Raw genomic sequence first — 23523 nt, forward strand, 5'->3', positions numbered from 1 at the left:
GGAAGGAGACTCCTGTCCTATGTGACTGGGTTCTTTATCAGTCAGCCATTTTCTTTCTTTCCTTTCCTCTGTTCTTGGGGAGCCAAAGGTGTCTGAGGAATATCACACATATTCCACCTCTCGAAGTGCGGTTTGGCGGGGGCGGGGAGGGGGGGCAGTTAGCCTGTGCTTTGCCCTCAGCTTGCTCCTGTTCCCTCATGAGAATGAATTAGGTGGTGAATGGTGTGTGTGTGTTTAACGGGCCTGGGATGTAAAAAGAAGACGTTAAAGGGCGAATCTCGAGTTTTCTGCAAGATTCTAAATGGATTGGGCTCCATTAAGCAAGATGAGGTTTCACTGAGGGATAGTAGGTTGGAGTGGTGTGTGTAGGAGGTAGAATGAAGATTCCCAAGTTCGGGTCAATCAATATTTTCTCAGATCTCATTAGGGTCAGATAGTAGAATAAAGTTTTATCTGGGTCCTCTGAGGGAAGGCATAGGTAAGCAACCACGCGCACACACATACAAGATAACCGGTGTTTGTAGTTAGAGGCACAGTCCTTGGCCTGGAGATTATGGGACGACAAGGAGTGTTTGTGCAGGATACTTGGTGACAGAATTGCAAGTGCACGCTTTTGCAGGTTGTGCCGTCGGGGCCTACCCTGCAGAGGCACGAGCGCCTGCTTGGTCACCAAAACATTTACACCACGCGGAACCCTAGGATGTTTGCTGGTCTCCGAGTCTACCAGCAAGCTCTGACTCCTCCCTCTGGACTTCTAGAGTGCAAAGTAGGCATGGTGCGCATGCGCCTAGCCACACCGGGGCTCAATCACAGGCAGCGGGAAGTTGGTTTTCCGAGTGGCAACCGAGCAGCTTGAAGACGGATTGGAGACGACAGACCAATAAACAAACATTTCATTGGCTTAGCTTGCTCAGCCTCCTGATTCGCCAGCTTCCCATTGGACCTTTCAAGCAGAGCAGGGGCGTGACTCTCGGGGCTCCGCCCCGCGCTCTGGCCCAAGCTCGGGGTTCAGCGCTGAGGGAGCGGGACGGAAGTGAGCGGGTTCCGCCCCTTCCCCCTCTCGTTGCTGGAGTCGCCTCTCCTGCCGCCGCCGCTGCCAGCTTTCCGGAGAGCCGGAGTCTCCGAGCCGTACCCTCAGTCCCCGGCCGCGCGGAGCCGGGATGCACTGCTCCTGCTGTGGGTCCTCATCATGGAGACCAAACGGGTGGAGATTCCCGGCAGCGTCCTGGACGATCTCTGCAGGTACCACGTCGCCCCGCGCTGCCAAGGCCCCCTGCGTCCCCTCCTCGTTTTCTGTCACGTTGGTCGGCCCCGGAGGCCTCCGTACCTACTCCTCTCCGCGCTCCATCCTTGTTCTCGCTTTCCGGTCCCGCAGCCGCTCGCTTTCCCGGGTCGACCCTTTTCTCCCACGACACCACCCCGCCTTTCAGCCGTAGTCTCCCCGTTTCTTACGGCCCCTCCGTCCTTCTTTGCGGAATACCGGAATTTCCTCATTTTCTTAGTTCCTAACTCTTTTGCTTTCCTGTAAGTGAAGCCGCTGCGCCAAAGTCTAGGTCTTGAGCGTTTTTCGGCTCTCTTCCCTCTTCCATTGTTTTTTTTTCCTTCTTCTGACTTGTATAAAACCGTCCCCCCCACACCACCCCACCCCCGCCGTCTCATTCCTCAATTCAGCCGCGAGACCCCAAGGTTTTGAATCTGCGTCCCACGCCCCCAGACTTACGCAGGGAGCAGTTGCAAACTTACCCTTTCGCTCGTGTGTTCTCCTACGCCCCTGGCATTTTCTAAATTGCTATAAAAAATTACTCCCTTGTTTATCTCCAAACTTACCATTGGAAGGGGGAAAAAGTCTAGAGTTGCTTTTCTTTTCATTCTTTAATTGTCCTTAAAGGAGATTCTCAACCGCAGGATTTTAAGTCGTTGTATACTTTTACAAGAGACATTTTTTACATTCTTCCTCTTGTTAGGTATGATTTCAGATAGCGAAAATTGTAAAATAGACTTAAAATATTTTCTTTTCCCGAAGTAAAATTTTTCGTACAGTAATACGCTGAGTTGTCGCCGGCTAAGTGGATTGTGAAGTAACGTAAATTACAAGTGATTAAAAGGCTCTGATAAAAAACAAAAAACACCTTTTCACGTGTATTTCCTGTATGTCTAGAATCTGACTTTTGGTAGTTGTGTCACATTCTCGCCTTTTTTTTTTTTTTTTTTTTAATGGGAAGGAAAGAACTCACTTGTGGAGGTAATGTTGTGTGCCAGGCACTGGGTGCTCCTTTCTCATATATCATTTAATCCTGGAAACAACTCTGGTAGGTGCAGTTCTTTCAGTTTTCGTCTGACAGACTCGATTTGTAATTTACACAAGGTCACATTTCTTGTAATTGAGAAAATCAGGATTTGAAACCTAGGCCATTATCTCTACGATCCTTGCCTGTGCTCATTCTCCTTTGCCAGGTAGGCCTTACAGAAAGTCAAATCTGACATTTAAACCTCACAAAAGTACATGTAGATAAGTAAATAGACTAATTTTGCGATTAAAAAAGTGTCACAGTACTTCTTTGGTGATGAAACGATTATAATTTTTGGAATATGATTGATTCAAATGAACCAGTTAAAATGTTCCTTTTTTCCTTTCATTAAAAAAAAAAAATTTGAAAGGCGCCTGCGTGGCTCAGTGGGTTAAGCGTTGGACTTCAGCTCAGGTCGTGATCTCACAGTTTGTGGGTTCGAGCCCCATGTCAGGCTCTGTGCTGACAGCTCAGAGCATGGAGCCTGCTTCGGATTCTGGGTCTCCCTCTCTGTCTTCTTCTGCCACTCCTGCTCTGTCTCTCTCTCAAAAACAAATAAACATTAAAAAGAAAAAAAAGATTTCATGTATATATGTCTGGATAAATGGACGAACATTTGAGAAGTGAGATTACGATGGTTATTTTCTTATTGTAGTTTTCAAGATTTTTTTTAAAAGGATGTGTGTTTTCTAGTTAGGAAAAAGAGTATGTATTTGAAAAGGTGAGCAATAATTAGTAATTAATAGGGATACACTTTAAAGAAAAAGATAAGTAATATACTTTTTACAGGTATCTAATCTTTCTACTAGCATGGGCTTATTTTGAATATGGAGGTTTAAATATAATTACAAATAACTGGTGTGTTTTGTAACCAATACATTAAACATCTGATGAGTGTTAAAGATTCTTACTTGGTTTTCCAGTGAGTGTATTTAAGCAATTTTACACAGATCTTTTGGAATAGAGTAACCTTTTTTTTTTTCTCCCCTTCAAGAAATGAGGGTAAGTTTTTTTTGCAGTTACTGTGTTTTGGTTATATAAATGAGGATTATATGTTTAAAATTTAGGGCTAGCTACCTGACTAATAAGCCAAATAACCATTTCTTAAAACTTTGAGGGTTTTTTTTTTTTAATGTTTTTTTAATTTATTTTTTGAGAGACAGAGAGACAGCATGAGCAGGGGAAGGTCAGAGAAAGAGGGAGGTCCTGAATCTGAAGCAGGCTCCAGGCTCTGAGCTAGCTGTCAGCACAAAGCCCCACGCGGGGCTCGAACCCATGAACCATGAGATCATGACCTGAGCTGAAGTCCAAAACTCAACCAACTGAGCCACCCAGGCGCCCCAAAACTTTGAGTTTTAAAAACAGTGGCATTTTAAAGTTAATATTTTAATATTTTGGTTGATTGAAGATGTTTAATGTTAACAATTAAGGTTTTTTTGATTTGGGGCTTTTTTTGAGACAAATTTACACTTAGAATTGTGGTTCGTGACCACCACAAGAGAAGAACGAGGAGCCAAAACCAAAATTGGTATACTTTTAACATTTGACTCTTGTATCATAAATAAGATCAGCAGAATTTATGTTTAATTTTTATAAACATAAAGCTTAAGTGAAAAAAGTTTAATATTTCTGCACTCCTTTGCTGTTTTAAGTATCTCTTGATTGATGAATTTGGCCTTGATTCTTGTTTTTACCCCCTTTTGTATTTTCCCTAATTATACTGTTTATTATCAGTATATTTCAGAGGGTTTTTTTGTTATTGATTTTTGATAAATTACATTTTCCTGCTAATCTTGCCTACTAAAATCATTGACCATATATTAATAACTTTTGGAGAAACATAAAGGTTGATTTTGATGTGAAAAATTAGAGGAGGAGACTTATATTTTCAAGGTATGACTTTGTAACCCTTAGGCTGCTTATAGCCTAGGGTGTGTAATGTTGTTTTTCCAGTGATTTTTATATGCAACATTTCATTTACTGGAATACTGTGCACTCATTAGAAATTCCTAATACAAACAGTAAGCTGAGGGAAAATATTTGTATCTTGAAATGATGTATACAGGGGCGCCTGGGTGGCTCAGTCGGTTAAGCCTCCGGCTTCGGCTCAGGTCAGATCTCACGTTTGTGGGTTCGAGCCCCGTGTCAGGCTCTGTGCTGACAGCTGGCTCAGAGCCTGGAGCCTGCTTCCGGTTCTGTGTCTCCTCTCTCTGCCCCTCCCCCTCTCATGCTCTGTCTCTCTCTGTATCAAAAATAAATAAAATAGAAAAAAAATGATGTATACAGTATATTATTGAACATAACAGTTGATAATTAAGAAATAATTTTTTTAATGTCTTGTGTATATTTGTGTGTATGTCTGTGTGTATACACAAGAAAAGTCTGGGAGAATCAACCAAACTGCAAATAGTGGTTATCTGTAGATAGAATGAGATTAGAGGAGAGGAAGGAAAGATTGCTTTCTAAAGTGTTATAGTGACGTGCTAGTAAACGTATACTGAAAAGTAGATCTGCCCCATTTTATGGTGATATTTGCTTCTGTTGCACCAGTTGACGTTAAAAGTCAAAGAATTTTTCAATACCATTTAAATTCACTTACTAAAGGCTTGAAAACAGTGTTTTTCAAGTAAAAACTGAAAACGACAGCTTTTTTCTGTTTTAAAGAAATGCATGTAGTTCTTTTTAGAGCTTTAAGAATTAAATGGTAAGGCCACTCTAAGTGTTAAAAGGAGAAAGGTATTTTCTGGCAACTAATGTTGCTGCTATTTTAGTGATTGTTTACGCTAATCAAATAATTTGTGCTCATATTCAGCTTGCCATTTTAGTATTCAATCCTACTGCAGCAGTTTTGTACTAATTGTAGTTCTTCTACTGTTTTATTTGTAGGAAAATTGAAAAGATGGCAATCTGTGAGGTGGAGAAACTTTTCCCATAATTATTGTGGAAAGCATTTTGTTTCAGCTATTACAATATATATTGTAATATACTGTGTACTAGGTGTATATGATACACATTTTTATTTTATATATATATATATATATATATATATATATATAAATTGCCCCTGCACACACTTTTAAATCTTTAAAACAGGAAAAACATTTACAGAATGAAATTATCAAAGTGTAATTTTCATGTAAGTTTCCTTTGTTGGGGCACCTGGGTGGCTCAGTCGGTTAAGCATCCAACTTCGGCGCAGATCATGATCTCACGGTGTGTGGGTTCGAGCCCCACATTGGGCTCTGTGCTGACAGCTGCTGAAGCTGGAGCCTGCTTCTGATTCTCCCTCTCTCTCTGACTCTCCCCTGCTCGCAGTGTCTCTCTCTGTCTCTCAAAAAAAAAAGTTTCCTTTGTCTTATAAAGTTTCTTTTTGAGAAAAAAAATTATTTATTTATTTAGAGAGAGAATCCCAAGCAGGCATTGCACTGTCAGCACAGGACCAATGAGGGGCTCGATCCTGCAAACTGTGAGATCATGACTTGAACAGAAATAGAGAGTTGGATGCTTAACCTGAAAGGACACAGGTCTGAACCAAACTGACTCCATGACAGGCTTCAAGTTGCCCCTCTGACATTGGTGGCCGAAGTGTCGGTTTGGGCGCAGATTGCTCAACCAGGGACCACCCTAGTAACACCCAGTCAGAAGCGGCCAGCTAAAATGCTTAACATTCCTAATGGTGGGCTTAGAGATAGAAGCTATAGATAATCTCTTACTACTTAAGGCTAGTTACACCCTACATGGGGGTCCTTGGTCCACCCTGTAATTGGTTATTTTCAAAGAAGCACTAAATGTTGTGATTGGGTCCCGCCGAAAGTAACTGTACCTGTGTCACAATTTTCTGTAACTCCCCCTTCCCAAACCCCATAAAAACCCTGCTCAGCCTTGTTTGGGGCTCTCAGCACGGATCCACTGTGTTGGTGAAGTCTGTGAGCCTGAGCTTGAGCCCGTAATAATAAATGCCCTTTGCTTTTGCATGCATGACTCAGTCTCCCTGGCGGTCTCTGGTTTTTGGGGATGATATTGTGATCTGGGCATAACAAACCAACTGAGCTGCCCTAGTGCCCCTAAGGTTTTTTAAAGAAGTCAGCTTTTAGCTGTTAAAAAGATGTACTCTTGTGTAAGTTTAAAAAAAAAAAAAAGCGAAGCGTACAGTTGAAGTTAGAAAAAAAACAGTCTCCTGCCCTGCTCCTTTTTATCTCAGTTCTGCTTTCCAGGTTTTTACCTGTTTTGTGTTAAATTCCTTTGGTAGATATTTCAGTATTTTAAAATATACTTGCACCAGTTTCTTGTATTATCAACTTCAGGTGTTACATTGAGAATTTAGTTCACCTTGGTAGATATCAGGGGAGGGTTTAGGTTATCATGCAATATCTACATTCTATTTTGTGACCTCATGAGGGCAGTTGTACTTTTTACTTACTGTTGGTTGACTGCAAAAGCCGAACAAGAATAATAGCATTTGTTATATGGAATCACTATGTACAGATTTTTCACAGTAGAGGCAGGATTACAATGGCTAGGATTTTATGCTTTTCCCTCTAGCCATATTCAGGATCCTTTTGTAAGGGCGTTGAAAGGGAATGCCAGAATGAATTCTCCTTTCTAATTGGTCAAAATGATGCTGTCTTTTCTAGTTTTTTCTTTTGGAGAAAGAAGCATATACTTTCTTCATAATTCCCTCATTTCTGGCTATTCCTTATTTATTTATTTAAGATTTTGTTTTTTAGTAATCTCTACACCCAATGTGGGGCTTGAATTTATAACCCCTAGATCAGGGGTCACACTCTGCACTGAGCCAGCCAGTTAGGTGCCCCTCTGGCTTTTCTTGAAGTCCTTTTTTTTCTTTTGATTATCTTTTTGTTCTACTTTTGGCTTTTTGCTTCATATTTGGATTATGATTCCCTTCTACATTTGCCTCTCTTCCCCAACACAACCAAAATAACTTCCTCCTCTCTGTCCCTGTCTGTTCCTTTATTATATTCTTGGTCTTACTCTCAAATCATACTGTCTATTCTCCCAAATTCTTTTTTCCTGAAGAGTAAGTACCCTCTTGGAGACCTCCACCCTCCAGCCCATTCCGGCCTGGTTGTTCCCTGGATTTGCCAAACAACTGGCCTACTGGAATTACCTTTCACGGCTCTCTGTAGGTTGCATTTATTATCTCTTAAATCTCATGTTTTTATTTTTTAATGTTTATTTATTTTTGAGAGAGAGACACAGCATGAATGAGGGGAGGGGCAGAGAGAGACACACAGAATCGGAAGCAGGCTCCAGGCTCTGAGCTGTCAGCACAGAGCCTCACATGGGGCTCGAACTCACAGACTGTGAGATCATGACCTGAGCCGAAGTCAGACACTCAATCAACTGAGCCACCCAGGCGTCCCTTAAATCTCATGTTTTATGCTTTCTTGGTTTTCATTCTTATTTTTCTGTTGCATATTTAAAAGTAATTTCCTTTGAGGGGGTCATTAGGAAGTAAACTTTTGAGTCCTTATACAACTAAAATGCCTTTTTCTCTTCTCACACATGTGTTTTCAGGTGGTCTGGGGGTCCACACTGTGAGTACCAAGTTTCTAGAAGACAACCTCAAAACTGCCTTTTCCTCAGGGTCTTTTTTTTTTTTTTTTTTTTTTTAAAGTACGTTTCTCACCCAGTGCAGAGCCCAATGCAGGGCCTGAACTAATGACCCTGAGATCAGGACCTGAGCAGAGATGAAGAGTCAGACACTTAACTGACTGAGCCACTTAGATGCCTCCAGGGCCAGTTTTTTAATACATTTTTTTCTGTCATGCCCCAGATTTTCTTGAGATGTTGGTTGATTTTTGTTGCTGTTTCATATTTAAGATGAGGGTATATAAGAGCTTCCCTTTTATGTGAGTAGATGGGGTGCTAGCTCTTACACTGGGGATCCTTAAGCCAGTGTGTGTGGGAGTTTTGCTTTGGGGTGCCATCACCCAAACCTATCTGCTAAAGTTAGGAAAGAGCCTTGGGTATTCTTCCCCCTTCCCCTACTCTTTTCTAGGAGAAACTCTTGACTCAAAGGAGTGAAAAAAGGGTAGACATTGTTCTGTTACCTAAGTAGATCTTGCTGTTCCCTTCTGCCTTTTTAAAAATTGAAGTATATGACATAATGTTACATTAGTTTCAAATGTACAATGGTAAGTGATTTGGCAGCTCTTATGCTGTGCTCCCAAGTGTAGCTGCCATCTGTCACCATCCAGGGCTTTTAAAACACCATTGACCGTATTCCCTATACTATCTTTCATCTCTGGGATAGACTGTTTCTGAAGCAGAGATGCATATCTCCCACTCCCTTCGCCCATTTTGCCCATCCCTGTAATCCCATCTCCTCAGAAAACAGAATGCTTCAGTAAACATAGGGGTGTGTGTATCTTCTTGAATTAGTGTTTTGTTTTCTTTGGGTTAATACCCAGTAGTGGAATTATCAGATTATATGGTATTTCTGTTTTTTAATTTTCTGAGAACTCTTCATACTGTTTCCCACAGTGGCTGCGCCAATTTAAATTCCCACCAACAAACAGTGCATGCAGATCTCTTTTTCTCCTTGCCAGCACTTGTTATTTTTTGTCCTTTGGTTTTGGCCATTGTGATATCTCATACTATCTCAGGTATGAGATTTGCATTTCCCTGAAAATGAGTGATGTTGAGCATCTTTTGATGTGTCTCTGCCATCTGTATGTCTTTGGAAAAATACCTATTCAAGTCCTCTGCTACTTTTTAATCAGATTATTTGTTTTTTGATGTTGAGTTGTGTAAGTTCTTTATATATTTCTTATAGTAACCCTTTATTGGATGTATCATTGGGAATACCTTCCATTCAGTAGGTTACATTGTCATTTTGTTGATGGTTTCCTTTGCTTTGCTAAAGCTTTTTATTTTGGTGTAGTCCTAATGGTTTATTTTTTTGCTTCTGTTTTCTTACCTGAATAGACATACCCAGAAAAATGTTGCTAAGTTTGATGTCAAAAAAATTACTGCCCATGTTTTTCTTCCAGGAGTTTTATGGTTTCATGTTTTACATTTAGATCTTTAGTCGGATGCTTAACCGATTGAGCCACCCAGGTGCCCCAATTTAGGGTTTTAAAAAGTGAGTATACTTTAAAAAGTTATTTTAAATGTATGTTTTAAAAGTTATTTTGAGCTCAAGTTCCAGATGAAGTTCTTTGAGAAGTCGAGTCTGTTAATTAAAGAGATGATTTCTTGTCTCTTTGTGATACTTTAAATGCGAAGGTTAAACAGCCCACATCTATGCTATTTGAATGAATGGATATATTTGTATATTATATGCTGTGGTATCTGGGTGGCTCAGTCAGTTGGGCACCCGACTTTCCATTTCAGCTCAGGTCATGCCTGGTCCCAAGGTTGTGGGATCAAGTCCCATGTCGGGCTCTGGGTTCTTGGCGTGGAGGATCCTTGGAACTCTCTCCCTCTGTCTCTCCTCTGCTGGCATGCGCATGCTGTCTCACCAAAAAAATAAACGTTTTTTTAATAAATGTTACCAGTCATAGGAGGAAATCCTAGTGAAAGTTGTTTCCTTGCTCCCTTTATTTTTAGTTATCTTTGTCCTTGTTAACAGAGGGTAGATGGCCTCTTAAAAAATTCTGAGTGAGATAACTGAAAAACTTCTTTTTCAGGCTTCTCTTCCTTGTGCAGCTTTGGTGGTAGAGTGGTGAGCATAGCTGCCTTCCAGATTCCCCTTCCCTATAATAATTGCTTCCAGATTTTTCTTCCTTGGTCAGCACTGCTCTTGGTTCCTTTTTTATGTTGGTGGTTAAAGCAGTTAAATAGGTTAAATTCATTACGATTTGTAAATATTAATTTTAATATATTTTCTTTTGACAGCCGATTTATTTTGCATATTCCCAGCGAGGAAAGAGACAATGCTATCCGAGTTTGTTTTCAGATTGAACTTGCCCATTGGTTTTACTTGGATTTCTGCATGCAGAACACACCAGGATTACCTCAGTGTGGGATAAGAGACTTTGCTAAAGCTGATATCCTTTTTATTACTATAATGACTGTCTTTCATTATTGCTAATAAAATATTTTAGTACAGATTTCCTTTTGCTTGTCTTTGAGATTTAAAACTTAACTAGATAATTATACTTGGTTTCTAAAAATTGTCAATATAAATAGTAGACATAATTTTATAGTATTTTTATTTTTATCTAGAGGACCCCTTGAAATAATGAGTGATTAGATTAAATTTGATTTTTCTCTTTCAGAAATATCTAGCCTGTTTCTAGAACTGATCTCTTTTTTACTTTGTTCTTGCTATTCTATTTAACCAGATGATCTTTAATCAAATCATTACCTTTTGGGGGCTAGAGATTGTCAAATAATTATTGGATAGTTAATATGTTAAAGACTGTGTTTTTAGTTTTGTGGCAAATACAAAGAAGTCCTTGCTTTCAAAGTTTTTTTTCTTCGTATTTACAAATAAGGTAGATGCTTGTCAGTTTATTAGTTATAACAGATACATATGAAAATTTAAGATTATAAAAGAAGCTATGTTGGCAAAAAATTGGTGAATTGCTAATAGTCCTAATATTAAATGTCTTTAAAATTCAGAGATTTCTTAGGCAAAGGTATATTTGTCAGGGAATGTAGGATTTTACAAAGAGGAGTGGAGAGTATGTTCCAGATAAAAGGATTGAGCAAGATTGGAGAGTTGGAAAGAAAAAGGGGCATCTTGTGAAGTAAATTAGTTTGTATTGAACAGACAGTTGTTACGGGGATGTAGTAGGGATAGGAGGTATGTAAGGGGGATTTGTAGGTTCTTAAACCTTGAGCCAAAGTGGTTTTTTTTTCTGTAGGTCATTGTTTTAACTGTAGATCATGTATTCAAATGGAATTGTAATCACAAGTTCACCATACTGTGCTAACGATGGAATAAGAATGAACGTAATCCTTGTACTCTTTTTTTTTACCAAGGCTAAAGATTATTATGCAAGTCTTTTGAAGATGGTATTCAAGAAGACTAACTTGGCAGGATAGGTTAAACCATAGATTAGGCTGTCACATTACTTGAGATACGAAGCAATAGGTCTTGAACAATCATAGGGAGACAACAAAGAAAAGACTGAAGAGACATTTCAGTGGCAGAAATGATCAGGCTGTTTGATTAAATAATGGAGAGGTAAATGAGGAATCAAAGGGGGATAGAAGTACTATTGAACACTATCTTTGTTAAAGGCTTGGTCATAGGTTTTGTGCAGAAATCATGAAGGACTTGGCTTTTAAGAAGCTGTAATCTAGCTATGAACCATCCAAACAGGCAGATATGCTTCTCTGATCTATTTTGCATAGACTTCGGGTTCTACCAGAACAACTTTACATGCTTTGGGGTTCTAGGCAAGATTTTGTGTGTGTGTGCCCATGTGTTTTAAGTTTCCCTTGCTATTAAGAACAAAACAAAAAACTTTGTTTTAGTTATGTTTAATTCAGTTGTATGGAGAAAAAGCTTTTCTTGCTAATGTGATAAATTTCATTAAAGAAGTGAGTGCTTACCCCGTGCCAGACATTATGTAGTGCACAAAGTGGATTTGGTCCCTATCTTCAAGATGAAGGGAAATTATTAGTGTAGTATGGTAAACTATGATAGGGTACTAATGCAGGGCATCACGTAAAAGTTAATAGCGTAAGTTCTGGAGCCAGATTACTTGGGCTAGGGTCGCATCTTTGCCGTTTATTTGCCATTCAACCTTTGGCAAATTGTAGAGCTTTTCTGTACCTTTGTTTTCTTTTTTTATAAATTGGCTGTAGCCTTGTGATTTTTCTTCAGTAAACACTCAGCAGGGTGAGTATAGAATGGGCATCCTGGATTTTCTCCTTGGTTAAAATTTTTGCTTGGGGAGCTATATTCAGAGAACAATGGGGCAAAGGAATTTTGGAAATTGCTAACATTGATTAAAGTAATGGGTCATATTGTTTAGGGAAGAAAATAAAAGCATGAGGGTGCTAATGCAGAGAAATGAATATAGTTCAAGATCAGTGTAGAATGATACAATGTGAGTAATTAGAAGACTGCTTTAGACAGTTATGGTCATGATGTTTTATTTCAGCTAAATTGTAGGAATAGTCCTAGTGATAGCCACGTCCAGAATGTTGCTATGGGAATTGGTCTGAGAAATGGGAACGGAAAGGACAAGAATACAGGGAACTGAGGCTAGAGCTTGAGATGAGTTGTCCTTGAGGAAATTTGTATCATTCAATATAATCATAGAATTTTGGAGGGCGATTACTGTCTAAACGATTGTTTATACCTAGAGCAGATTTTTCATGTATTTGCAAAAGTGTTAGTATAAAAAGAGTACGTAAAAAATTCCCTGGATTATTAAAAAAAGAATATGTATATTACAAGTAGACATGTGCTTCAACTTTTTACTTTAATCAGTGTAACCTCTGAGAACTACAGTTGACCCATGAACAATGTGGGGGTTAGAGGTCCTGACCTCTGTGTAGTATGAAGTCTGTATGTAACTTTGACTCTCCAAAACTTAATTGCTAATAGCCTACTGTTGACAAGAAGGCTTACCAATAAAATAGCCAATAAACCTATTTTGCATGTGACATGTATTATATACTGTATTCTCACAGTAAAGTAAACTAGAGAAAAATGTTATCAAAATCATAAGGAAGAGGAACTACATTTACAGTATAATACTGTACTTAGAAAAAAACTGCATATAAGTGGACCCATGTAGTTCAAACCCTTTGTTCAGTAGTACTAGTACTGTGTAAAGGCCTAGTAACTCAGATTCAAGACTAACTAATTTGTTTCAGAGTTTAATAAAATCAGACAGTAGTCAGTTTTAGTAAAAATTGGAAGTGATGCATTTCAGTGCATCTTACAGGGTTTTTTGAATTAAATACCTTATCTCACTAAATAAAAATGGTATTTAAAAAATTTCCATTCCCCTATTTGAATTGAATTAAATTTTTTATACTATTAATATTAAGGGGGATGATTGAAAAATTGTCAGTGGGGAAATTGATGTCATTTTGGATTGGGTACTGTTACTTGCTAATTGTGTGGACTTGAGCAAGTATTTAACAGGTTCTTTTTCTTTTCAGTGTTAATTCTAAGTATATCTTGAACTGTAGTTGGTGGTTTTGTGGTAGGAAAAATGAGTAAATGAAAAATGTAAATAGTTTCCAAAATTAGGTCAGTTGGTTAATAATTTCTCTTGTTAAACCTTTCTTTGTTTTTTTTAAAAATTAAGGGTAGTAAAGTAAGATAACATTAATTTGTGGAAATGGTGATGACCTTGAAGTTATTAGGAACACTGTAGGAAGAAGAAAGGAAGAGCTGCATAAGTATCCTCCTCTCTGAACTAGTAGGAGTTCTTTCTGCTCCTTGCATATTTTTGTTTTTCTATGGCAAAAATTTTATTGGAAGAAATAAACGTTTATTTAAAGTTTATACTTAAGATTCAAAAAAAACCTGTGATGACTTTAAAACATATAAGGGGTTTTACTAAACATATAAAGCCAGGTTATTATTGGAAAGTACCTTTCAGAATGTTAGCAGGCCTGTATAGAGTTGTAGGACTTCATGAAATGGTTAAGGTTATATCCAAGCTTTGTCTGTCTTTCTCCCTTCCCCAACTGAAGGCATTATACTGAGATTATATTATATTGAGGTTAACCTAGTACCTGTCTTGATTACAGTGTTATCCTAGATGGTTGACTTCTTTGGGCTCTTTGAGGTCCTCTGTAATTTTTACTACAACTAAAACCAAACAAAATTTTAAATACAACCTACAGAATTGTTTTCATAAAATGAATTTAATGTGATTTTTTTTTTTTAAATCAACTGACTGCCAGTCACAGTGTGAATTTAATGCTGCTTTGAGGGTATTTTGACGTGGCTGTACTACCAGTGTTTCCACCACCTTTCTTTGCTACGTCTATTAATGAAACCTTCCTTTCTGTATTATGCTGGCTATATTCCTTTCTATATTATGCATCATTTGTCCTTACATCATTTGTATTATATTAGCTTTCCTTCATTGTTAGTAGACCACAGCAGTAAGTAGTACTAGTTCCAATATGGTCTCTGAAATCATGTTGTAGTACTTGATATATGTGGTCATCCAAATGATTGAAAGTATGTTCTTATTACGTGTTTTTAGGTTAATGTCAAAATAAAAACACAGGATATATGTTTTCATAACAAACTTGAGGAGCCTTAACATAAGGTTCTTGGTTGAGAAATTATCATGACAAATATTTTTTCCACACATTTTCCATGATTACTAGTGTTGTAGTGATGAGGCATTTGGTAGCATGGGGTATTAGAAGTCTGAGCATCTACTTTACAGGTTTAGGTTTTATCTACTTAAACAATAAAAAATATTTTACTCTGCCCAATATGGGGCGGGGGGGTGGAAGGGCATGGCAGTTTCTTTTGAAATAGGCTATACTTTCCTTAATGCCTAGATTTACTTTTCTCTCTAATTCTTAGTAAATCCTTGTCTTAAAAATGTTTTAAATTTTAAAACCAGTCAATTACGTGTACATGGTGAAGACCTTCAACAGTAGAGAATGGTGTTTCCTTCAGCCCTGGTTCTCCTTCCCATAGGTGACCACTTTACTTGTCCTGATGGTTTCTGCCTCTCACCAGTATATGTATACTGTATTTCTGTCTCTTGCCAGTTTTAGTATTTGTTGACTCCTGATGTGGTGAATTTGACTCACTTAATGAGAAGTATTTGAGGTGTTCACATGGTCCTGAATTTGTGTTAGCGTAGAGCTCTAAGACTGTGACTATGGAAATCTTACTTGATTTGTCCAGCTAAATGCAGAAGTTAGCAGTGACTTGTTCAGGAGAAAACAAATGGGGTGGGAAAAACCGAGAAGGAGAAACAAAACTTAGGTGAAGATTTGAGTAATTTCATATAAAATTCATAGTTGACTTCAACAGGCTCCTTTCTATATAGAAGTAGTCACGCTGTATTCAGAGAGAAAGTAGCTTCCTTGACACTAGGTATACTCTTCAGTCACTGTCCGTTTTTGCTGCCTCAAGGTGAAGATGTGGAAAAAATTTTGGATGAATGGAAGGAATATAAAATGGGAGTACCAACATACGGTGCAATTATTCTTGATGAGACACTTGAAAATGTGAGTGTAATAAAAGATTTTTAGTGCAATCACCTGTTTTCACCTTATAAATAAAATATATGTGCTATTTATATAATGTTCTGAAATGAGTTTTGAAAATAGACTTTTAGTGCTGAAAGGCCAAATTTTGCATATTTTGTTGGCATTCTGAGTCCTAATATTTTATACTTGTTGTATAACTTACTGCAAAGAATATCACTTTATTGTTGAAGAAATACTTTAAAATGGGCCGAATGCCTTTCTTCATACTAGTAGTACTATAGTCAGACTTTTGGAAGATACTAAAACCAAGTACTGTATAAAATTACTGGTGATAACAGTTACTTGAAGTAAGGAGAAAAACACCTTTGACTTGCAAGGAGTGTGGGAAAGGAAGGCAAGTTTTATTTTACCTCTGCTCCTTTTTATAGGTACTACTGGTTCAGGGGTACCTAGCAAAATCAGGCTGGGGATTTCCAAAAGGAAAAGTAAATAAAGAAGAAGCTCCTCATGATTGTGCTGCTAGAGAGGTGAGTTATTGCAGTTTGAAACACAGTAGCATTTGGTGATTATGCTTTAAATAAAGTGCTTTTTTAGTCATGGAAACTTACTGTTTGGACCATCTAATCCTTTTTCTAGAACTTGACTGCAAGAAGTGACTTATATTTTGTAGTGTGACTGTTGATTCTTTTGTCCACATCTATCATTTATCCCTGTGTTTTATTCATTCCATAACTGATTTATTCATTCCATAAAATGTTTCCATTTTCTCTTATTGTCCATTTTTAATTGTCATCTCTAATTCCTGTCTACCTTGTTTTAGAATTGGATTTATAGTTTGTAAAACATTTTGGCAGTTACACACCTTGTTTCATGTTTATTGTCTTGGCTTCCAGAAAAGTACACAATTTTGGCTTTTTAAGGAAATTTACATTTGTTTCTCAAACTCACTCTTTCCCACTGCCTATATGATGAAGTGTAGTTCTTTAAGGTGTTGAAACTCCCTCCCTTATTCCTGACACAAAGTCAAAGAATTTATTTTCTGTCCCTTGAATTTGACTGATTTGTTTCAGCCTCTAAACTTAATCTCCCTAACTGGAAGGTTCTCTTCTCTTCTTAACTATTCAAATCCTATCTAGATCCAGCTCAAATTATGACTTTGTTATTCGTAAAATGAGGTTTGGAGTGAATAATTTTTTATATTTTTTAATGTTTATTCATTTTTTGAGAGAGAGAGAGAGTGCAAGCATGGGAGGGGCAGAGAGAGGGAGGCCCAGAATCCAAAGCAGAGTCCAGGTTCTGAGCTGTCAGCACAGAGCCCAGTGGAGGGCTTGAACTCAACTCAGGCTTGACCTGAGTGGAAATTGGACGCTTAACCTGAGCCACCCTGGTGTCCTTTTTTTTTTTAATTGAGGTATACTTTATACACAGTGTTAGTTTCAGGTGTACGCTATAGTGATTCAAGAGTGCTATACATTATGCTATGCTTTACCACAAGTGTAGCTATCATTTGTCGCCATACAACAATATTACAGTATAGGGCACACAGCCAATGGTATTGTATCTTTTATCCGTGTTTTATTGATTCCATAACTGGAAGCCTGTACTTCTGATACCCTTCCATCATTTTGTTCCTCTCCTAAACTCCCTCCCCGGTGGCAACCATTAGTTTATTTACTGTATTTGTGGGTCTTTTTCTTTTTGTTTTTCTTTTTTATAGATTCCACATGTAAGTGAAATAATATAGTAATGTCCCTCTCTGCCTTATTTCACCTAATGTCATACCCCCTAGATTCATGTTGTTAGAAATGGCAAGATCTCATTCTTTTTTTATGGCCGAGTTATATTCCTCTGTGTGTGTGTGTGTGTGTGTGTACATACGTGTGTACATACGTGTGTACGTACACCACATCTTTATTTATTCATCTGTTGATGGACACTTGGGTTGCTTCCATGTCTTGGCTATTGTAAATAATACTGCAGTAAACATAGGGTGCCTATGCCCTGTATTAGGATATATACAGAAACACTAGTTCAAATTAGTGTTTTTGTATTCTTTGGGTAAATACCTAATAGTGAAATTACTGAATTGTATGGTACTTATATTTTTAATTTTTTGAGGAACCTCTGTACTCTTTTTGCACAGTGGCTATACCAGTTTGCATTTCCACCAGCAGTGCATGAAGGTTTCTTTTTCTCCACATCCTCCCCAGCACTTGTTATTTCTTATCTTTTTGATTGTAGCCATTCTGTAGAGTGAGTAATTTCTGAAGTTCAGTTTTTCTTTTCTTTTTTTCTTATTTTTAATACTAGAGAGCACGTGAGAGCAGGGGAGAGGGGCAGATAGAGGGAGAGAATCTTAGGCAGGCTCCGTCCTGTCCTCAGTATGGAGCCCAGGGTGTGGCTCGATCCCACAACCCTGGGATCATGACCTGAGCCAAAATCAAGAGTCAGACTCTCAACTGACTGAGCAAACCAGGCATCCCTGAAGTTTTTTCTTAATTAAAATTCTTTTTATTTTTAAATTTGACCAGTGAGCCCTTCCTCTACAGTAGTCTCAACTTTAACAACAGTTGTTGTCTAGACATTTGCTTGGCATTAATTACGTAGCACCTGTGATGCATTATGGACTGTATTCTTATTTATTAATTCCGTATTCATCACAGTACACCTTATCCTTGAAATTTGAGAAGTTCAGCTATAAGGAAGCAAAATATAATAGAAAGAGAACTGCTTTAGGAGCAGAAAGATTTTTGGTCCCGTATAGTTCTAGTAAATGCTAGTCAATATCCTAGAGGCCTTGGGTGAGCCACCTAATTTTTGTAAGATGTGCATACTACTAAGAAGATTTATGACTTATTTAAGGCCTTCATAACTAGAAGTAAATATCCTTAAAATCTAAGGTGGTATGATTAACTTTGAGGTATTTTTGAGATGGCAGTACAGATTTTGTGGCATATTTCATTTGGATCTGTTGCCTTATTTTGTTTTAATTCAGTATTTTCCTGCAGCAGTGTTTACCTGGTTTAAGTTTGCATGTTGTTATTAGTGCGCAATAGTAATTAAAATTCTTACAAACAACTTACATTTATTTAACATAAAAAGACCATTATTGGTTATTTACTTTGGAGTAGAATTTTAAAAATGATTGAAAATGCTACATATTAAATTCAGTATGGAACACTTCTCTAAGTATTTGCAACAGTTTATAGAGCAGTAATACAAGCAAATGAAAGTTTACACACACCCCTTAAAATTGAGAGCTGATGAGGTAATAGGTAAGAAACTGACATATTGCCCTTTCTGTGGATAATAGGAGATGAAACGGAGCAGTTGTAAAGTCTTCCCTTTTATATCCTCAAATTTTCTGGTCCTCGTGCTCATAAGGAAGACAAGTAGAAATTATAGCATCCTACTTAGAGGAATTGATCTGTAATCCTGTACGTAAAGTTAGGTGGGTCCTATAGCAGTATGATAATTGGGTACAGAAAAGAGACTGTAGTGACTGGAAAACAGGTTAAATTTGGACTAAATTTGGTGACATCAGCTGTCTCTGTAATTGGATCTTTTTGAGGGAACTTGTAAGACCTCATATATTTAAATTTGCAAAGCTGAAGAAGTACCCCAGACCCAAGGGATCACTTATATCTATCACTAAAACCTTCCTTCTGACAAATTTCATGCAGCATATTGTAGAGTCTGGGTGATGCAGAGGCATCGGATATCGGGGTGGGCAGAGGCAGTTAACCTGTGAAATGAGGCATCCACTTTTCACTTTATCTTATTAATTTGTTTTCTACTCTGGAATGCTAAGACAGAAGATTGTCCCATTCACGTGGTGCTAATTTCGGTAATGATTATAGATCACCATAATTTGTAAGAAAGTAAAAATTGATTAGGGCATGGGGAATGAGAGTGGAGTGTAGATGCTAGGATGCTACAGAGAATCTTGTGGGGAGGAATGCAGTCATTATGGGAGAGGAGTCGCTCCATTTAGAGGAGAGGAACTGAAACAGCAGGTTAGTAACAGGCCCAAGGCCTCACAGTGAACAGCAGAACAGGGATGCAGAACTTTGGTTGGGCTCTGGAGTCCACGTTCCTGTCTACTATAACATAGGCAGCCAAGGGATATTTGTAAATGGGTATTTCTAGACACTCATGGAAAAAACAGAAGGAATTTGTGATTTTTAAAGTATTGCATACCTATTTTCTAGTAACATTTGCCTGAGTTGAATCAGTATAATTTCTTTTATTCTCGTAGAGTTTTTGTCTTGCGCTGAGGAAAGCATAGAATCTTAGAAACCATAGACCCTTAATTTCAAGGAAAGGTTTCTTTTTTCCTTTTGATAGTAAGAATTAATTCTTTTAAACTTTCAGATCTAAGTAACATCCTCTTTTAGCTGATAAAGGAACATGTCAGAGAACTTGTCTTTTTTTAAACTTTTGGATTAGAATTTGACTACTTCTGATTTTTAAATGGTTGCTTTTGTTATAAAGAGAAAAATCTGTAGGTTAAGGTTGGACGTGATTCTGTTAGTCCAGTCAGGCTGCCATAACAAAATACCACAGATGAAGTAGCTTAAACAACAGAAATTTAAGTTTTAGAATCTGAGAAGGCCAAGATCAAGGTGCCCACTGATTAGGTTCCTGGTGAGGGCTCTCATGCTGGCTGCTTTCTTGTGTGCTGATGGGGTCTTTCCTGGGTACCTGTGAGTAAAGGGAGCCCTTTGTTTCCTCTTATAAGGACACCAGCACTGTCAGATTAGGCCCCCAACCATATGACCTTTATCGCCTCCTCACAGGCCCTATCTCCAAATACAGTCGCATTGAAGGTTGGGCCTTCAACTTCGGAATTTTGGTGGGACAAAGTTCAGTGCAAAGCAGCTGTCATTTTTGAGTGGTGAAAGTGTTCTACTAGCAGTCCTAGACTTGTAGTGTATGTTTCTGCCACTTGGTGGCGCTTCAGTATAGCAGAAGCAGTACTGTGTGCTGGTGGTGGAGGGAGCGCCACAAGTGTTAGTTCTTAGTTTAAAACCAGATTGTTTTTTGTAGGCGTTCATGTTAGTATCACAGTTTTGCTTTTAATTTTCACTTGCATTAACTTATTGGGGTTCTATCTGAAGTTTTTTAGCTGCCATTAGTTAAACTGATGCCTTAAAAGTTTTTTTCTTTTAACATTTTTTCTTTTATGTGTTTCTATCATGGGTGTTTATGCTTGTTTTAAGTTGCTAAATAACATTTTAGTTTGGTTTATTATGGTTGTGTTAATGTTATTATTTCATTCTTTGTGGCTGTCCAGAGGTGTTTTGTTAAAGTAGAATCTCATCCTTCCTATAAGGGCTGTGTATGCGATCTGAGCTGAAAGAAACACAAGCAGGCTTCTCGGGGACAATTCTGTGTCCCTTTCTATGAATAATTAATAGAAAGCTTAGTGCCATCTTTCATTTTTCTTTTAATTAATTAATTAATGTAATCTCTACAGCCAGCATGGGGCTTGAATTCATGACCCTGAGATCACTGAGATCAAGAGTCACGGGCTCCTGTGACTGAGCCATGTGCCCCAAGCTTGATTAGAAGTTTCCAGTCTTTGACCTTTTGGTTCACCTTTGTTAATTGGGTTCTGATTACTTTTTAAAAAATTTTTAATTTATTTTTTTGAGAAAGAGAGAGTGTGTGAGTGGGGGCAAGGCAGAGAGGGAGACATGGAATCTGAAGCAGACTCCAGGCTCTGAGCTGTCAGCACAGAGCCTGACATCAGCTTCAAATCCAAGAACCTCAAGATCATGATCTGAGTGGAAGTTGGACACTTAACTGACTGAGCTACCCAGGTGCCCCAAGTTCTTATAAATTTTATTCAGTGAAGTAGATTTAGGACAAGGATGGGAAAATGTTTTCTAGATATTGTTGAAAGGATGAGTTAGGGTAACCTTAGTATTTTTTTTTTTGTTGTTAGTTGTGGTGAAATACCAATTGTTAAATAAGCAAATGATTCTTGCAGTTTCAGGATTTCATTTTGTTGCTTACTATTTAATAGCAGAACAGTAGATTTTATTGTAATGAAGCTGACATTAATATGCATTTTTATAATTTAATCTTGATAGAATTTGTACAGAGGAACAATTGGTTGGTTTATTCTACTTCTTCCAATAAGTTTGTAATAGGATATTAGATGATAGGGAGAGGATTTCATTGTGTTGGTGCTCTTTGGGCAGCACAGTCTTTTTTTAATGTTTTATTTATTTTTGAGAGAGAGAGAGACAGCATGAGCAGGGGAGGGTCAGAGAGAGAGGGAGACGCAGAATCCGAAGACAGGCTCCAGGCTCTGAGCTAGTTGTCAGCACAGAGCCCGACGTGGGGCTCGAACCCACAAACCGTAAGATCATGACCTGAACCAAAGTCAGATGCTCAACTGACTGAGCCACCCAGGCTCAGGGACTTTTAAATCTTACTCAGGGATTTTTATGTGGTATCATTTGAGAAGTTAATGCTATTTTGTGTGCCAGGAAAATTACGTTTTATAATACAGGAATGGATTTGATCCACAGAAGATGTAGTATCGAAATTTTTGTCTTTGATGTCTGTGCATATAAGTGAGCTATTAAAAACTTTTCCTAGTAAATATGAGAATGGATACCTAACTTTATTTATTTTTTATTTGGAGAGAGTGTGTGTGAGTGGGGAGGGGCAGAGGGAGAGAGAGAGAGAATCCCAATCTCAACAGGGACGCTAGCTCCTGAACTGTAAGATCATGATCTGAGCTGAAGTCAAGAGTTGGATGTGTATTTGACCGAGCCACCCAGGTACCCCTGGATACCTAACTTTAGAGACAACTCAGTCTTTATCACTTCTAGAATTGGGGAGTTTATATCTGTTACTTTATTATATCTGTTCTAAGTTTAGTCATACAAGGTTTGAAGCTGTGTTTAGCACTGATGGCTCTTTTAATTTTACCTCATATTGTATCACTTCCTCCCATGTGATTCTTCAGCTATAGTCTTTCCCAGCTCTCTAAACGGAATACCGTTTTCCTGTCTGGCAAACCCCTATTCATCTTTCAAGTCTCAGCTCAAGTGCGTCCAGCGGACTAGAGTGCTGTCCACGCAGCCTCTCGAGATGACCACCCCATTTCACAACTCACACCTTACCTTAGCCCGTGGCTGAGTTATGTATTCACACAGTATTCACCTACCTCTTGGCATGTATATGTTCCTTTTTTAGGCTGAGCTCCTTAAAGAGCAGTGCTTGCTTTACTAATTTCTGAAGTCCGTGTGTAGGATGGTACCTGTTACTTATTAAGCACACCATACCTATTTGAATGCAGTGAATGCATTAATATTGAGATAATTATAAGTAGTATAGAGCAAAACAAAGAACAGTAACACAAAGGATGTATTCACCTATTAATATTTTGTTATATTTGATTTATTACATTTGATACATATGTGTGTATGGTTTTTATTATGCTGAATAATTTAGGAGTAAACTGCAGATGTTAATATTCCTTAATCCCTAAATAGTTTTGCATGTACATTTTTTTCTTAAGATAAGAGTACTCTCTTTTTGGGGGGCAGAGGGAGAGCAAGTGTACATGTGCCCAGTGAGGGGCAGAGAGAGAGGGAGAGACAGAATCCCAACTGACATCCTGATGCAGGGCTTCATCTCACAAACTGTGAGATCATGACCTGATCTGAGATCAAGATGCTTAACCGACTGAGCCATGTAGGTGCCCTCTTTTTTTTTTTTTTTTAAATCCCAAATACATAGATACTCAGTCTGACATTTCCACAAGTAGGAAATACAAATAATGTTTCTCCTTTTTCTATATACCACAGAACATTTTTCAAGTGAATGTATTCACCTGGCTTTTAAAATGAGAAACAAGAGGTGTAGCGTACTTAGGGATTCACAGAGGTGGTGATAGAAGTGAGGGGTCATGGAGGAGCCTGAATTGGGAGTCATAGACTCCACATGCCTGAGAGAGGGAGAGATGTGCCTTTTTGAGGGATGTAGAAAGATGTACGTTGAACTGACAAGAGAAAGCAGAAAGAGATGAAAGAAATGAGTAGGAATAGCTCCTCTATGCCTGTATCTTGCAAGGGATTCAGCCCTG

The 23523-nt window shown here is 38.2% G+C and overlaps 1 protein-coding gene across 11 annotated transcripts in view; it reads left to right on the forward strand.

The window, feature by feature from the left end:
• Positions 1-1018: 1018 nt before the first annotated feature.
• Positions 1019-23523, forward strand: part of DCP2 (decapping mRNA 2) — a 52527-nt gene continuing 30022 nt past the window's right edge. For all 11 annotated transcript variants that reach the window (XR_003910099.1, XR_003910097.1, XR_003910096.1 and 8 more), the window contains exons 1-4: positions 1019-1242; positions 10152-10303; positions 15307-15434; positions 15845-15943. Coding sequence is in view for 2 of the 11 variants with exons in the window: in XM_029942720.1 (XP_029798580.1) it covers positions 1190-1242; positions 10152-10303; positions 15307-15434; positions 15845-15943 (432 nt within the window). In the remaining 9 variants the exon portion in view is untranslated. The remainder of the gene's footprint in view (positions 1243-10151; positions 10304-15306; positions 15435-15844; positions 15944-23523) is intronic.

Source organism: Suricata suricatta, chromosome 6 (genome assembly GCF_006229205.1).
Source record: "Suricata suricatta isolate VVHF042 chromosome 6, meerkat_22Aug2017_6uvM2_HiC, whole genome shotgun sequence".
NCBI lineage: Eukaryota > Metazoa > Chordata > Mammalia > Carnivora > Herpestidae > Suricata > Suricata suricatta.